The sequence below is a fragment of the Chaetodon auriga genome, chromosome 8 (genome assembly GCF_051107435.1).
Source record: "Chaetodon auriga isolate fChaAug3 chromosome 8, fChaAug3.hap1, whole genome shotgun sequence".
NCBI lineage: Eukaryota > Metazoa > Chordata > Actinopteri > Chaetodontiformes > Chaetodontidae > Chaetodon > Chaetodon auriga.
Genome location: NC_135081.1, coordinates 13,372,341 through 13,388,546, shown reverse-complemented (window position 1 = coordinate 13,388,546; position 16,206 = coordinate 13,372,341). Strand labels below are relative to the sequence as shown.

Genomic DNA, 16,206 nt, shown 5'->3' with positions numbered 1-16,206 from the left:
GTTTTCAATCTATTTTTTAGAAATCTTGGTTACAGGAATACAGTCACTCTTCTCTCTGTCCTTCCTGTCTGTGCTCATGTATACTGTACGTGTGTCTTTCTCAGTTCCAGGTCCAGTTTTGGAGACAGCAGTGGGTGAAAATGTGAACTCCATGCTCCTCCTGAATCTACTAAGTGGGACGGAGTACAGTGTTCAAGTGACAGCTTCCTACCCTACAGGACAAAGTGAACCACTGCTAGTGACTGCCAAGACAAGTAAGCCTCCTCATCAAACCCCTGCAGAGTACCACTCACTCTTTATTGCAAGAGTAGGTATTAAATGATGGTCGCGATATCTGATTTTATTTGCTAATCTTGATAATAAAGGTTAGGTTTATGAAAGTGAGATCTTAAACATAATTTAATTCAGCTTTCATTGATGATAACAGGATTTCCTTGTGAAATTAGTTTGAGGAAACATGGATGCTAATTGCTGCTGATGACATAAACTGTTCCATTGAGACTTAAGCAAACAGACAGATAGACAGAAGGATATTGTGAGGACAGTCCTTTTTGCATATAGATTTGGTATCAGTGGGTGCAGTAAGACCTAATGCAGACTTTAACAGCTCTTTCATCTAAAACAAATAGACTGTTAGAGAGGGAGGATGTGAGAGAGGGAAAAGTGTATGTACTGTGTGTGTGTGTGTGTGTGTGTGTGTGTGTGTGTGTGTGTGTGTGTGTGTGTGTGTGTGTGTGTGTGTGTGTGTGTGTGCATACGTCTGTTTTAACATTCTTTCTTCAAGCCCGCTCTCAGAATAGTGCTGTGTCACAAACATTTATGTTGTCCGTTTGGCTTACTGCCTTTCTCTGCGTGTGTGCCTGCGGTTTTCAGAAAACTGCTGCGTCATCCCTTACTTGAAAATCTACTGTTGTCTTTGGGGCTTACCGTCTGATTGGCCAGAAGGGACTCACCAAATGGCGCAGAATCGAATGGGATGAAAACAAACATATTCTGATTTTAATAGCTCATGAATTTCTCATGCATGTTAACACCCACAGCAAAAAGATTTTCAGCTTTTTGCCTTTACGTTAAAGGAAAATGTAGAGAGATGAGATGTAAAGATGATACGTGGAGTGGTTAATGGGGTTATACATGGTCATCAATTAAAGAGGATTGCCTTTGATAAACAGATTATTTACCAGTCTGTGCTGCAGTGATGTGCTTTCCTTCATCTGTTCTTTAATCATCCCCCTGTTGGATGAGTGACAACTCCCTCACGCCCTCCTGTCTCTATAAAGCTCTCATAATGAAAGATGCTTTCATAAAATGAGAAAGATTAAATATAAGGCGCTGACATGTAGATTTATCAGCCTTCCACATTTAAACTTTACTCTCTGTCTCTGATGTGGCGCTCGATTATGGTACCTCTGCTGCCCACATGAGCAAATTTAACAAGACTTTCTTTGACTCCTCATAAGTCTCATTTCTATGCATGCAGTACAAGAATATAAAATATGATAACTTTATATTTTTGGATTTTTGAGACACTTTTCTAGTCTTATTTGTGCATATTAAATGTCACATTTTATGTATGTGTTGGCGGGAGGGACTTAAAAAATGACTCATCGCTAGATATTCAGCAGAACGCATATTCTGTATCAGACACAAGCAGTTCACAGTGCCCTGATACATTCTCACATTTTCCCATATTATACAGGCCATACTTAGATTCATTGTCCATATTTGTATTCTGCAGTGGAGGAACTCTGATTTATGAAGGGGGATACGTTCAGTCATTTGTCATTCTAATAAGGGAGATACAGTAACATATTTCCCTGGATACACTGCATTCATTGTAGCCTTACCATGGGAGCCAACTGGCATGTTTGCACCAATAAATTACGCATACTAGCATGTATCATAAAAGAGTAATTATTGGTACCTTGAGGACCATTGAATGAAATGAAACTGTTTCCGCCCAAATGAAGTTTTATGTAGTTTGTATTGAGGTGCTGGCACTTCAGCTGCACAGTAAAAAATCAGTTTCTCTCACTGAAGGGTGCTCAGTCAGTCTGGTCTCAAGAAATTTTGTGAAATTAGCACATTCTCGTAAAATGTAAATCAGCTTTTTACAGAAAGTGAGAGAAATTTGAAAGGATTACTTGATAAGAGGCAAGCAGCAGCAGCAGCAGTAGGAAGAAGAAGTAGTGTAGTGGAAACTAAGTGAGGGTGTGGAGGTTGGGAAGGCAGATGGCTGCAAATATTTGGCTTCAAGTCTGGCAACCTCAGCTCTCACACACACACACGCTCTCCTCTTTCTCTCTCTCACACACACAGAAGTATTTTCTGACTGACTGCAGCATCTCCATATGGTGCACCATAGTTTACATCCATAGTGCTCATTTTATTTTGACCTTTGGATAATTAAAGTGACCACCACATCCCACATGTTGTCTTTCACGTTCCCCTCTCTCATCCTTTATCTTTTCTCTTTGGTTTTACACCATAAACCAAAAACCTTCTCAGCCTCGTGCTGATTATTGCTGAGGACAAAAGAGGGCGCAGACGTTTCTCATACATCCCTCAAAACAGCAGAAACAACAAAGTTATTCTAGAACAAATAGAACTGTGTGGAATAAAACAAAAATATGCAGCCTGAAACCAACATTGTTGGCCGGTTGCAGTGTGTTTGGGAGCACTAAATGATGTGCAAACATTTCACCGGTTTGGATGACCACTCTGTGCACTCATGGCAGTCGAGGCCAAATGCAGAGCCTCATGTTGGTCATGAACCTGCCATTTCCCTACGCAGAAATGTCAAACACGTCATGTTTGTTTGGGGTAAACTGCCAGCCTGGCACAGTTTCTTATTGTATGTACACATGTGCACACACATGTGCATCGATACATGATTACATATGTGTGTATTCATGTGTTGACATGTATGTTGGTCTGCATTTTGCATATATGCGAGTGGCTTTGTGTGTGTCTTCGCATATGATTGAATGGAATGATAGTTGTCATATGCATTATTCACTGGTATTTAAAATAAGGCACCTGCCATATGGTCCCAGCATAAAATATCCATTTAGTGGCACAAGAGCCAAGTTCATTTTATGCCATCAGCAAATTCTGCTGTTAACAAGGGAGGAAGAGAGAAAGAGAGAGAGGGAGGCTCCTTGGAGGTTTGCTTATGGTACACTGAAATCTAACTACCAAACAAGCTTCAGATATTTAAATTGCTCTTGGTGTTTTGCATTTTGCTGCATCGTGCCTCATTGTTTCTCCACAAGACTGTTAAACAGCAAGCCTGACTAATTTTGTTACTTTATGATTTGCTCAAACATCTACCCAACTAAATGTTGTAACTGCCAGGAAAGACACATTACCACCATTTAAACTTTGTATGGATGGTACACTGTTCATTTTTCAGCTGTCAGACGACCAAAGAACAGAGATATTTAAGTGTCACTTTAGCCTAAACCCAACCTTAATACTGACTGCTCACTCTGAGAGTTCGGCACTACTTTTCACACTATTTCCAGCCCAGTTACTCAAAGTTTTAGCGACACAGAATGTACATGATGGGAAGTATGGCTGTTTTACCCTCTGAATAATCAAACTGACCACATTTCTGTCAAGGTGGTTTAGTTAATGGTATGTCTCTGCAAAATGAGTCCCAATTCAACTAAGAGACTTGGCAGCGCCATGACTGAGATGCAAAATGTCCTTAATGAATGTAGTTTGGTGTAGACTTTGAAGCCCACATGGTCCATAGCTGGAGCAAATCCAGCCACAACGCTGAGTGTGTGTGTGTGCGTGTGTGTGCGTGTGTGTGCATGTGTGTCTTAGGTGGAGTCCTGGGTTGTCTGGTGGAGGAGGAGGAGCTGGGTGGTGGAGGGTTCTTATCAGACAAGTCACAGAGTTTATGCGTAGAAAAGGTGCCACAGTGTGTCAGAAACCATTTTTTTGTTTAGCCTCAGTCATAAGTTACATAACAGTGTGTGGCCCTTCAAGCCACTCCAAAGGATAATAAACAGATCAGTGTTGCAGTCTTTACCTTTGATGCTCTGCTTCATGTTTTGTTTGGTTCTGAGTGCTGTGAAATATCCTCATAAAGTGTGTGACTATTGATTGTGGTGCTACTGATTGTGTTCATGTGTCATTTGATGGCTTTAGTAGTTCAGTATAATTATCTGAAAGATGTTTGTACAATAATCTGGAATAAATAGACAAGGTTTTGGTGTGTGTTTGCACGTTGATCTTCACTGAGTCTTAATTTAAAAAACTGGAGGCTAAATTGATCTTTCTGTCTTTCTGTTTGTCTCTCTTGTCTCCAGTGTTCCTTGGTGTCTCTGGCTTGTCAACCTACCAGATTCGCCCCAACAGCATGTGTGTCCAGTGGCAGCCTCTTCTGCAGGCCACATTGTACAGAGTCTCCATACAGTCTCCACTCAGTAAGTTCATTTACTGTTATTGAGAGTGCATTAGGGATCAGTATTTTTCCATAAAATGAGCCGTTTTCTATCCAGGGAACAGAAGCGCACTATCCTGTGAATCCTGGGAACTGCTCTTGTTTTTAACATGTCACCTCAGCTTCAGGCAAAACACATTTCTCAGATTTTAAGCAGCGCCAAATGTAACAAGGAGAAATATGCACAAACCAGTGGGTTCTTGGGCTTTCAACGAATAATCTAAAGTTGAATATATATATTGGAATTATAAATAAAAAGAAGAAGAAGAAACATATAACCTTGTATTTTATTTCTTGGGAAAATTGTTTGGATGGGTATTCCCAGGAATCCTGTTTTCCCAGGATTAAACCTTACTGTGTATGACAGTGTGTGTATATTTCTCTCTGTCTATGTGTGTCCTCACCTCTTTCTCGAAGGTGGTGAAAAAGTGAGTTCTTTCTTGATTTAGTGCTTTCATTAGTTTTGCTTTTGACACCAGACAAACATCTCATTCCGAGCAGCAACTTGATTGACTTATCTGGGCTGAATTCAAACAAAGTGTGATGCTGAAAATGTGGTCTGAATAACGCATTTTAACTGCAGTTTAAAAAAACTAAACATCTCCAGACTCAGTTTTTGGAAAACCAGCACTAGACACAGAGTCAACAGTTAGCTGTCCCCACCGACATGTCGGTGTGCACCTTCATCCCAACATGCTTCAGCATTCCACGTCGTGAGAAACGAGGCTTTTGCCAGCGAAGTGACTGGAATCCAGTTCAGCCAGTAAATCAGAAGTTTTACTAGAGTTGTGATATTTGGTGAGGTGACTGAATTTAACTCCAAATTCTGAATATGTTTCCTTATAGATTTATGGTCTGTCCTGTGAATGTGTCCTCTGCTCATTATGAACACAAAGACAAGTCAGCTCAGGACTTTCTCAGCGGGTGTGTGTGATGGTTACGTGTGTGTTGGTTACATATACCTTTTACAATCATCTGGATTCATATTGATATGAGTCTCTGAGGAAAGAAGTGTTATATTTTTCTGTCATTTTCACATGGAAGTGGTTTATTTTGTAAAGAATATTCATAAATCTCAGGGTTTGTAGAAAGGACAGGAGATATGATGTGCGCACTATCTCTCCAATAAACAACGTGGGAGGGAGACGCTTTGAGAATTTCTCATGTCGTCACATCAGAAATAAAACGAATAGAGACCGGGTATGACCTTAAGAAGCTATTTAATGCACAGCTCACCAAGCTCATGAAAGGAAGACAGAGGAGGAAAAGAAGGAGGGAACAAATGAGAAAGAAAGAAAGAAATTAGCAGAAAAATCTACCAAAATCTATTTTAATCAAATCAGTCCACAAAAGGAGAAAAATCTATCGAAAGCTCTTTACTTTCCCGGTGTTTGAAATATAAAAACCGTAATAAAACCACTGTACAATTTGTACTGTTGACTGGAGAGTATTTTGGAGCTGGTCCACTCACAGTGAACAACTTGAAATTCTAGTTTTATTAGTGTTTGTCCTCAGACGGCTGTTCAGCACCGGTTCATCTGCAGTCTACAGTAGAAACAACGACTGAAACAGTGAGAGCAGTCTTGATGGTTTTCAAAGACATATTTTTCTTTTCAGCTGTGTTTGTTTGCATTATTCAATTGCCTATAGCAAATATGTAGATTCCTGGTTGTCTTCAACAAAGCTAAGTTTTACTTGGTGGATGAACCTGTTGACACCTGGATTTCTGCTCATGCTTTAATTATTAATCCGCCCATGACAAAACCTCGTCTAAGTTTACTTTTTAAATGTCAGCATGCGCTAAAAGGTCAGATGCAGTGGTGATGGGTTTTCTCTTACACAAGCACCGCTGAGATGATAATGAGAAAAGATGCATGGCTGCATGTCAATACAGGACGTAAGTCTTTTGCTCCCGGTTGATGTCAAAAATTGCGTTTTCATGGATTGAGGTTTTCACAGTCGCAGCTCTGTGGCTTGAATTGTGGTCATTCATTTCACTCAGATCACTGTGTTGGTGCAGCAGGAGGTGATGTGACGGACAGCTCTGGAGAAAACATTGCATATTGCAGCTTAATAAATTGTCATGCGATGTACTTATTCATGTGCATGTCTGAAAGTCGTACGAACCGTGGATAAAATAACCGACTCCAGGCCATCTCTCAATGAAAGAGCTTTCTTGTAATCCTCTTGTTGCCCCCAATTTAAGTGGGGACAGTTTCAATTTAAGTTTCATGCCGAGAGTCAGATAGGATGATCGATACCACTCTCATGTCTGTAAGCTAACGTAAGATATAAAGCAGGAACAGGTAAGAGTCGATTAACTTGGCTTACTCCAGGAAGTTTTTGCAGCCGACCATGAAATAGTTATAGCACTTTACTCCCTATAACAAGTTTTACAAGTAAAATTTAGAGGTAGATGTTCTCGCTCTATTTGCCTTTTGGATATAGCCAGTCTAGCTATTAAGTGTGAATACTACTGACATGAATAAAGTCACATGCACAGTAAGTGAAGTGAGTACACCTTTTACTACCAGAAAACAGCAAAAAGAAGAGGGAAGATGTCTCTCTTCCATCGTCCTTCCCTCCCATACTTTGTTGTTTATCTCCGCCTGCCCCTCCCTCCTGCCTGAGCAGCCACTGGATATTCTAGCTGGAGTTTAGAGATTTGGTTTAATCCACGCAGAGCCAACCGGGCTACTTACACACCTTCTCAGATGGAAGAGTGCAGCCTCTCGGTGACAGCTGTTTCCCTAAGCTTTATTATCTATGACTGTTTCCTGTGCAGAGGAGGGGCTAATTTGTCACTCTGAGATGAGAGACACTTTCGGAAATAGTATTAGACTAATGAAACTGACAAATGGCAGCTATTAGTGCATGTGCATGTGCACTTCCAGGTTCCAGTTTGTCCTTTTTCTTGGCTGACAACATAAATTCTCATTCATTTTTTTTTCCCGTGGCGCTTTCCCTCTGCAGCTTTTCAAAATAAACACTAAATTGAAGTGCTTGCAGTCTGCAAAAAAAGAAAATTGAAAAGAGAAGATGAATGAAATCAATAATGTGATTTTTTTTTTTTTTTTTTTTTTTTTTTTTTCCCCATTTTTCAGTGGTTATAATGATGCAGGATTGTCTAGTTACCTTACTTTCAGGCTCAGTAAGCTTGGCTTCACCAAGGTCAGCTAAAAGGATAATATTTGCCCTAAATACAACCATCTGTTACTGTGAAGTAAAGCATTAATATTACGTTTGTTTATATTGGTAATGTTAATCATTTTTACATGTTATAGATACAAGATCTTGACCTGGGCGTGAAGCGGTGCTGCTTCTGCGCCTCAGCACCTAACCTGCCCTTGTGCAAGGCACTTTGCTACCTGACAGCTCCAATAAAGCTCATCATCATCAGTCATCGTAAATCATTTTTTTGTTCTGTCGTTCACTTGCAGATGGTCAGAAGCAGGAAGTGAGCCTTGGAGGTGGTGCCTCCCGACAGTGCTTCTATGACCTCACTCCCAGCAGCCAATACCAGATCAGCGTTCACACCCAGATGCAGGAAATGGAGGGACCTTCTGTCTCCATCACTGACATGACGCGTATGTTGCAAATGTTTTTTTTTTATCTTGTATATACATGTGTGATTGTATTCTCATGCTTATAGCTTTGCACTCTGACTTCTTTGAGTTTCATCCCATTTATTTCCCATTTCATTTTCACCAATATGTTTAACTCCCTTTTATACCTGTTTTTGCACACACACTTTTTACGTGTCCTCTCTGTCAACTCACTCCTTTCTTCCTTTCGTTCTCTCTCTCTCTCTTTTACCTCCCCTTTCTCTCTGTCTGAGAAGAAGACAGAGGCTGTTGCAGTTCATTGGTCAGCTTAGGAGCTCAGGTGAACTGCACAGCTCCAGGGACCAGGAGGGCTCAGCTCACAACCAGGCTTATAGATAGATAGATATGGTCTGACACACACAGACACACACAGACACACACACACACACACACACACACACACACACACACACACACACACACACACACACACACACACACATTCCCAGACTAGTTTATTCTGTAATAACACATTATGTTTTATAAGATAATCACACCTTTTATATATCAGATCAGCAAAGTAACCTTGCCTGTCACACAAATGTAATGGAGTAAAAAGTACAATATTTCCCTAAAAAAATGGGAGTAGAAGTATGTAAATTACAGTACTGGTAAATATACTTTGGAACTTTCAAACTCTGTCCTCAGATACATTGATTTTGTCTGTCTGTCATGATATTTTTAGGAGGGAAGAGAGACGGTAAAGATAGAAACAGACAGAGGGAATGACATCAACAATTACAATGAGGTGGTTCTCTGACACGAACCACTGCTGAACTCCATGGTCTCGTTTAATAGCATCTGCCACAATTTCAGACCAACACAGATGCTGAAGAAGCCAAGTTCACGGCTGAATCATACACATTATTTACCAATAATCCCTTCTGTTGCCATCAAGTTAATGTGGAAGCTGAAGAATCATTTGTCGAGATCATTTTATCACCCATGTTTCCAAGATGATTTACTATCTGTACTCTGGTTTGACAGACTTTCTGCCGAGTAATTGGCCTGTCACTGAGGCAGATCTTAACCTGGGGCTGTTTTGACCCTAAAAACAACCTCTGGTCAGACTGATGGTAGACTGATGAAAATAGTGCTTTTGCTGTCTCCAACTTAAGGAAGGGAAGAGGGATGTAGAAAGAAACGAGAAAGATAAAGTCTGATTGCTGCGACTCAGTGATGGAAAGAAAGATACACAGCAAAGCGGCAGCTGGATCGCTCATGTGCACGTAGTTTGTAAATACAGATTGCACTAGAAATCTTTTCTCTGTAAAGGTCCAGAACTCAGCTGTCGGAGCAACGAAGAGGATTAGAAAACTTTCTGCTTAATAGAAACAGGCTTCTGCTGTGTCTGATTGTCCCGGCTTATTGATCGTGTGTGTGTGTGTGTGCGCGCGCATGTGCAAGAGAGTGTGGTTGGCAGATAAACCCGACGACGGTGCTACTTGTCACTGCCATCATGATCAATGACCTTGTCTTGTTTCCCTGTGTGTGTGTTTGTGTCTGTGTGTGTGTCCAGTGCCAGCACCCACTCAAGCTCCAACAGAGCCCCCAACCACTGAGCCCCCTCCCACCATCCCACCTGCTAAAGAAGGTGAGCAAGATACAAAAATACACACACATGCTCATATCATTCCTCTAGTAATGTAATTAATCTTCACAGCGCTGTTATTACTTTTTATGGTAACTGAAGTCACCTGACATCATAGTTTATGCATTTTTAGTTCAAATTATACAAAGCCACGCAGGAAACCATTACGTTCAGTATGCACCTGCTGTCATAAACAGATATTATGCACAACGTACAGAAAGAGATGCATGCAATGTTTGCAATGTCAGCATTTTATGAGATGGCAATAACAGCTTTGTTTGAGTAACAAAAGTGAAATTTGATTGCATTTATTAGCTTTGATGCACTTGAAGGGTGTATAAAATTGCAGATACGTTCTTTCAATTGTGATTATGGATTATGGGATATTGATCACGGGCCAAAACAACCTGATTGAGACATCTTTACATAGGAAAATGAAACCGTGTGTGCAGAGCGGCAGTTTTACATTTAAAACAATGATTAACAGCACGCTTGCCAGGACAAGCTGCTGCTCACGCTGCTCTGGCATGATTCTGAAACAGGAAATGAAAAAGTAAATGTTTTACTTTTAATAGAGTAACATTGTTATGTCACTCTTCACACAAGTGAGAGCTGTGTTTAGTTCTGAAACATCAACAGTGAACTGGAAGGAAATTTGGGGATTTGTGTGTGTGGGTGTGGGTGTGTGTTGGGATTTAAGGTAAGTAGAAAGGAAGTCTACAATACATTAACTATATTCCACAATGACTTCATTGTGTGCACTATACACAGTCCACTGTGGGCCGCAGCCAAAATAAAGAAACGCTACTCTAATCCTGGTTTATTAGCTTATTACCTCAGGCTCAGCTCAACTACCAATCACAAACTGGCTCCAACGTACAGGGTGCACCTGTGATTGACTTTTATAACTTCCTAAATCTCAAGGAAGCTATAACGTTCTAAATTTTCCCTCTAACCTGTTTTTTCTTTTAAAAGTTGTATAAATCACCTACAAACTAAAACAGCAAATTTGACCCTTAATCATAACAACTTAGAGCCTTAGGATTACTCTGTACTTTAAACCTTTCAGTTCAAGCTGCAACAGTAATAAGACTATTCTCACTTGAGAGGATTTTTTCAAATGGCCTGAAAGACCAGAAAGATTAGGAACAAAGGGGTACAAGGTCACGGTCCGACCCTCTACCTCCCACTCAGACGATCCTTCTCCGTTCCTGTCTGATGGGTTCAGGTAAAAGAGCACCGCAGTCTGCACAGACATGAACCGACACACCTGCTGAGCCCATCTGTAAGCATCTCTGTCTAAGTTTCTGACCTTTGTCAGACCGATGCCTCCATCTGTAATGACAGGCAACCTTTACTCAGGACAGAACCACAAAGACGGAAAAGAGAAGGCAAAGGTGCACGTGTGTCTGCAAGTCGAGGAGAGAGAGAAAACAACAAGAGGAAGTGAATGAAACAAAGCGATGGGCAGGATGCATAAACAGGCAGAGACAGGGCTGCAGACAGAAAACAGAGGGAGAGTAGAGACAGAGAAAGAGGAAAGTGAAGAAAAGATGTGCAGTGTAAAAGCCAACATAGACAGAAAATGATGGTGATGAGTGGTGAGTGTTCAAGACAATAACCAATAACAGAGAGAGAGAGAAAAAGTCTTATCACAGCTTTTATCAGAATCAGTCTCATAAAGCCATCATCAAAACTTTCTCTCGCTGACCTTTAACTTGACATTTCTGACAAGTGTGAGAGCTCCAATGTGAAGTGTGTCTCTTAAAAAAGCATGGACACCAGTAGAGTTAAGTAGATTTGAGTATTTTTCTTTTCAGCTTCTCTTGCATTTAGAATTACAACCACTTTTCCTCATGAGCAGCGTAGTTACTGCGCAGGTTTTTCTGCAGCTTTTAAGGAGGCTGACATTGTCATGAATGAGGTTTGGAATTTCGCGAAGAACTGCAGTTTGAAAACTTGTTAAAACCGCAAAACAACTTAACGGCAGCACAGATAAGGCTACTGGGAGTCATTGAGAAACCTGAGAAGAATAAAAGAAGAGGGAAAAGCAAGTCACTGCTGGACCAGGACTATGAATGAGCAGCTTATGGAGGAGAAGAATATACACAAACCCAATGGAAAGAGCACTTTTTTTTGTTTAGAAAAATCGGTTTTAAAGTTGGAGAGTTTGCAGTATACCTTTGATCTTATAAACTCTACAGTGTGAAAATTAATCTGAGGACGCAGCCTGTGAATATTTACCCTTTTGCAGCAGATGTATATTTGCAGTGCTTCATACTATGCATATTTACTCTTGAGTCTGAATATATTAGGCAGCCAGTTAACATTCACGTTGTGCTTTGTCCTCCGCTAACCTTCATTCAGTATGAAATTACTTTTCTAAGTGCAGAGACAGAATGATGTGCTGACTAAATCTCTCTTGTCCCTCTCTGTCTGTCCGTCTAGTGTGTAAGGAGGCCAAGGCTGACCTGGCCTTCCTGGTTGATGGCTCCTGGTCCATCGGAGACGACAACTTCATGAAGATCACACGTTTCCTCTACAGCACCATGGGGTCGTTGGATCTGATCGGACCAGACGGCACCCAGGTCAGTCGTGTGGCTGCACCCACATCCGTGTCATTTTACTTCAGGGAGAATGTGTGATCTCAAAGGAAGAACTCAAGAATAGAACAGTGATGAACAGGTTTTACTGGTGTGCTTGGACTGAGGGAGGAAAGATTTCTGAATTAACAACTAGAGAATTCAGTCTTGACCATCTAGGTCTGAATAATGCTGTGTGAGTCTGGTGTTCACATTTATGACTGCTAGTGGTTCCTATGTCTAGTCTAAATGTCTGTGTCGAGTGAAAATTACTGTATATCCAGCTTGTACAGTGTCATAAGTTAACCAGCAGAAATACAAACGTGCCTAAGGCTTTTAATTTTTGTTCGCTCGCTCTGTAATTTATTCTCTTTGTTATAGCGTTTTCCTTCTGAAAAATGCGTGCTCATGAGAGATGGAATGTAAAGCAGATGCTGGGGATCGAGCCAGAAGTAGCCACACTGAAAACCATAAAAATGATGAAACAAAGAAATTACATGTCACAGTGTAATCCGTGGGCAAAGAACCCATTCACAGCAGCGAGAATGTTGTGAAAATTATTTTCATATATATTTTTGTGGGATGTCCCCCACCCGCCTGCTCCCCAAGAAAAGAATTATTACATACCCCCGCAGATTCTGCAGACGGGGGTTTGCAATCTGTCTAGTCGTGGTGTTTTGCAAGCACAGCACAGTGACAAATATACAATGAAATTCACATATATCCAACAACCCATTGCCCCCAACTCATCCACTCCAGCCAATTACCTCATCCTTTGCCCCCTATCCTTTATATACTGCAACCTGTTTCATCTTCAACTACTCTGCAAAAGAGAAAGAGGCTTTGATGGAGCAGATAATGGTATAAAGGAGGCAGGATGCCGTACAGTGATTTAACGTCATGGCTGACTCTTCCGTAACCTGCTCGCTGTTCCTTCTGTCTTCTCTTTGTTTCACTCCCATTGTTAGATTTCAGACAGATGTGGAAATAATGGAAATGACAGACATTTGACCAAACAATGAATCTTTAACAATCCAAGTTCACTCTTTGCCCTTTTGGCCCACGTGGGCTTGGCTCGTTTGTTGTTTGAAGAAGGCTGCCGCTGTTGGCTCTAATTGATCGTGGGGCAGAATTTCAAACAATTTTCTCTGGCTGTCCCGTGACAAATCAGCATGGCCACAGCCTTGTGTGCATAGAGAAGTTTAGGAAAGTGAGGAGTGACTTTAAAACCCCTAATGAATCTTCACTTTCTAAAGACTTTTTTTTTAGTTGCTGTGCAGCACTCGATTAACTCTGCTCATTTGCTGCCACTGTGTTTCATGCCAAAAAACATTACTTTTCTGGCAGGGATGGTGGTCTAAGCCTAGATGCATTAAAAGCTGGATCAGATGGTTCAAGCATAGACTAATACACTATCAACTTGACTCTTAGTAGAAAATCCACCATGAGCAACACTTTGAATCATGTTAGTGAATGTCAGGCTCTAAGTTGGGGCAGTCGTTGTCTGCTGTGAGCTAATTTCTTTGTGCTTCCTGCCTGCATGGACCCCCCACTATGTCAGCAGAGCTCAGCAGGTTCATTTGTCACACTGTAGAGGTGCTTGCTAAACCTTTTTCTTTCATTTGTGTACTGTCTGCTGTTAAGCAGTTTGCTACCTTCACTGTGCCCCATAACCCCTTGGCAGTAGGCAACTGAGAGCAAAACACTGGCTGTAATGTGAGAGAGTTGGCTGTACACTAAAGAGAGAGTTGGCTGGTAATCGTAGGCCGCCCTGAGCCAACAACAGCACCATTAGCAGTCTGGAGGTAATGATAGTTGTTCACCCCTCTTAGAGTAAGCCAATTAGATTGATTATAGCTCTGATTTGGGAGTTTGGATAGATATATATTTCGGTGAATTTTCACCCAGAGACTTGCAAAAAATAAGGCTGTGATGTTCCAGTTTGACATCATGAACTTTTACCTCATGTGCTCAGTGGGAAAAATATTAAGACCACCACCACTTGACCAGGTGAGAAGAGGTGAAATCTGTGACCTGTGACTGCTTTCACCCATTAAAAGTTAATATTAAAGCGTAAAAATGTCACATTGTGCCTTGTGAGTCATGTACTGTTCAGCTCATACGGTACTCGCTCTGCAGGGTTGTTTAAGCACACCAATTTGGATAATTACAGTATTTCCTACAGCGGACAAAGGCAGCATCTGTTTGATACCGTTGTCGCTGTTCAGAATAGATGCAGAAATTGTAGGTGATAATGAGGTAAGTGTTAAAGTTCTGAACCTTAACCGCAGACGTTTGGCTTCAAAACACTCACGTAATGGTCACACGAGCCGCTTGACTAATTTAGCTTCATTTTGGAGGAAGAGAAAACAAACCTACACAAACACACAAATGTCAGCGGTATTGTGACTGATGTGAGTGTGCGCAGATGGTGACTGATATTTGTGTGAAGTGTTCCTTTAAGTCAAGTTTGAAACTCCAGGAATTCAGATGATAGGAATTCAACTTTGTCTAATTTGAGTTGACATTTCATCTGAACTCTTTTCACTTATCTGCCTGCCTCCGCCTCTCTACAGGTGGCCATCGCTCAGTTCAGTGATGACGCTCGGACAGAATTCCAGCTAAGTTCCCATGGCAACAAGGAAGCGCTGCTGGAAGCTATTCAGAAGATCAGATACAAAGGAGGAAACACCAAGACAGGTCTGAACAGTGTATTAGTAAGATCAACGTACTAATTGGCAGCATATCACCTGAACGTTGGGGTGTCCACAGCTATTGGAGGAAAACTAGGAAATGCCTGTGGTCCCTTAGCATATATATTAACACTGTTGCTAACATAAACAATTAGCCACCTTTATAAGCTAAATATCCAATGCTAACAGCTGTTAACCAACTAGAAGAAGTGTTGCGAGTTCAACATCAAACTTTATTCCTTTACTCGCCAAGAACTGTCTCAAGCGGTGGAAAGCATCGCCAAGGTTAAGTCTTATTTTGCTTCCATTTCTGTCACGCCTGTTCTTTGCCGGCAGACATGGTTTCTTGCAGAGAGTGGGTGGTGGTGGTGATGATAATGGTCGCTTATCAAGAACTTTAGCCATCGTTGCATTTACTGTTCAACTCATTGACTAACCGGGGGCAATGCGAAGTTCAGTAGATATCTTGACAAGACAGTACACAGACACCCTTGATGTAACATCAGAATTGTTGTTTGTCACTTTCTGTAGATAATTTTAGTTATTTTTTTAACTAAAGTTATGACATATTGCTCCTTTAGCTCATTCTCAACTGCAGTTGACAAAATTCAGCCAAAAATCTCTGCACACGGTCCATTAGAAGCTGATCTGCAACTTGTTGTTTGTTTACTCCCTTAACAACTGGGAAAACTCCACACATTGAGGAAGTTCATATGAGACAATATAAACTCCAGGTCAGCTGCTAGTGGACCATGTGGGGAAACTGTTTTGTCAGCTGCTGTTTATTTTAGGTCAAGAAAGAGCTTTAAACCTCAACTCACCAGAACCGTCTTAATAAGCATGTTGTAAAATTCGGAGTGTGTGTTTCAGGGCACTTGTTGAAACTCTCTCATACTACTGGGAGGATACATTACAAGCAGTTTGGGATTGTGAATTCTGGTGTAACGTTCATGTGGAAGCGTCCTGCTGTGCTGGTACACACAAGGTGAATGTCAGCGCTGGTGCGTTAATGTAGCTTTACAGGTAGAGCTGGTTGTAAAGAGGACTCTCATGGCTCAGTGTCTGGTCAGTGTAATTGCGTCCTTGAGCTTTCTGATCATCTCCAGCCGATCGCACAGTCACCTCGACACTTATCCCTTCCTCCCCCATCTTAACTCGTCTTTCCTCCCCTCTGTCTCCTCTGCTCTCTTGCCCCTCCCCTCGCTGTGCTCTCCCCCCTCACTTTGCTGCCTCCTCTGGTTTACTGTAAAGCTTCCTCTCTTCTTCTCAGCACTCTTCC

At 41.3% G+C, this 16,206-nt stretch overlaps 1 protein-coding gene across 3 annotated transcripts in view; it reads left to right on the top strand.

Annotated features, from left to right (window-relative positions):
• col14a1a (collagen, type XIV, alpha 1a) overlaps nt 1-16,206 on the top strand; it is a 128,990-nt gene that overhangs the window by 56,905 nt on the left and 55,879 nt on the right. For all 3 annotated transcript variants that reach the window (XM_076736635.1, XM_076736632.1, XM_076736633.1), the window contains exons 22-27: nt 105-254; nt 4,323-4,439; nt 7,897-8,043; nt 9,581-9,655; nt 12,101-12,240; nt 14,811-14,934. In XM_076736635.1, the coding sequence (XP_076592750.1) occupies nt 105-254; nt 4,323-4,439; nt 7,897-8,043; nt 9,581-9,655; nt 12,101-12,240; nt 14,811-14,934 (753 nt within the window). The remainder of the gene's footprint in view (nt 1-104; nt 255-4,322; nt 4,440-7,896; nt 8,044-9,580; nt 9,656-12,100; nt 12,241-14,810; nt 14,935-16,206) is intronic.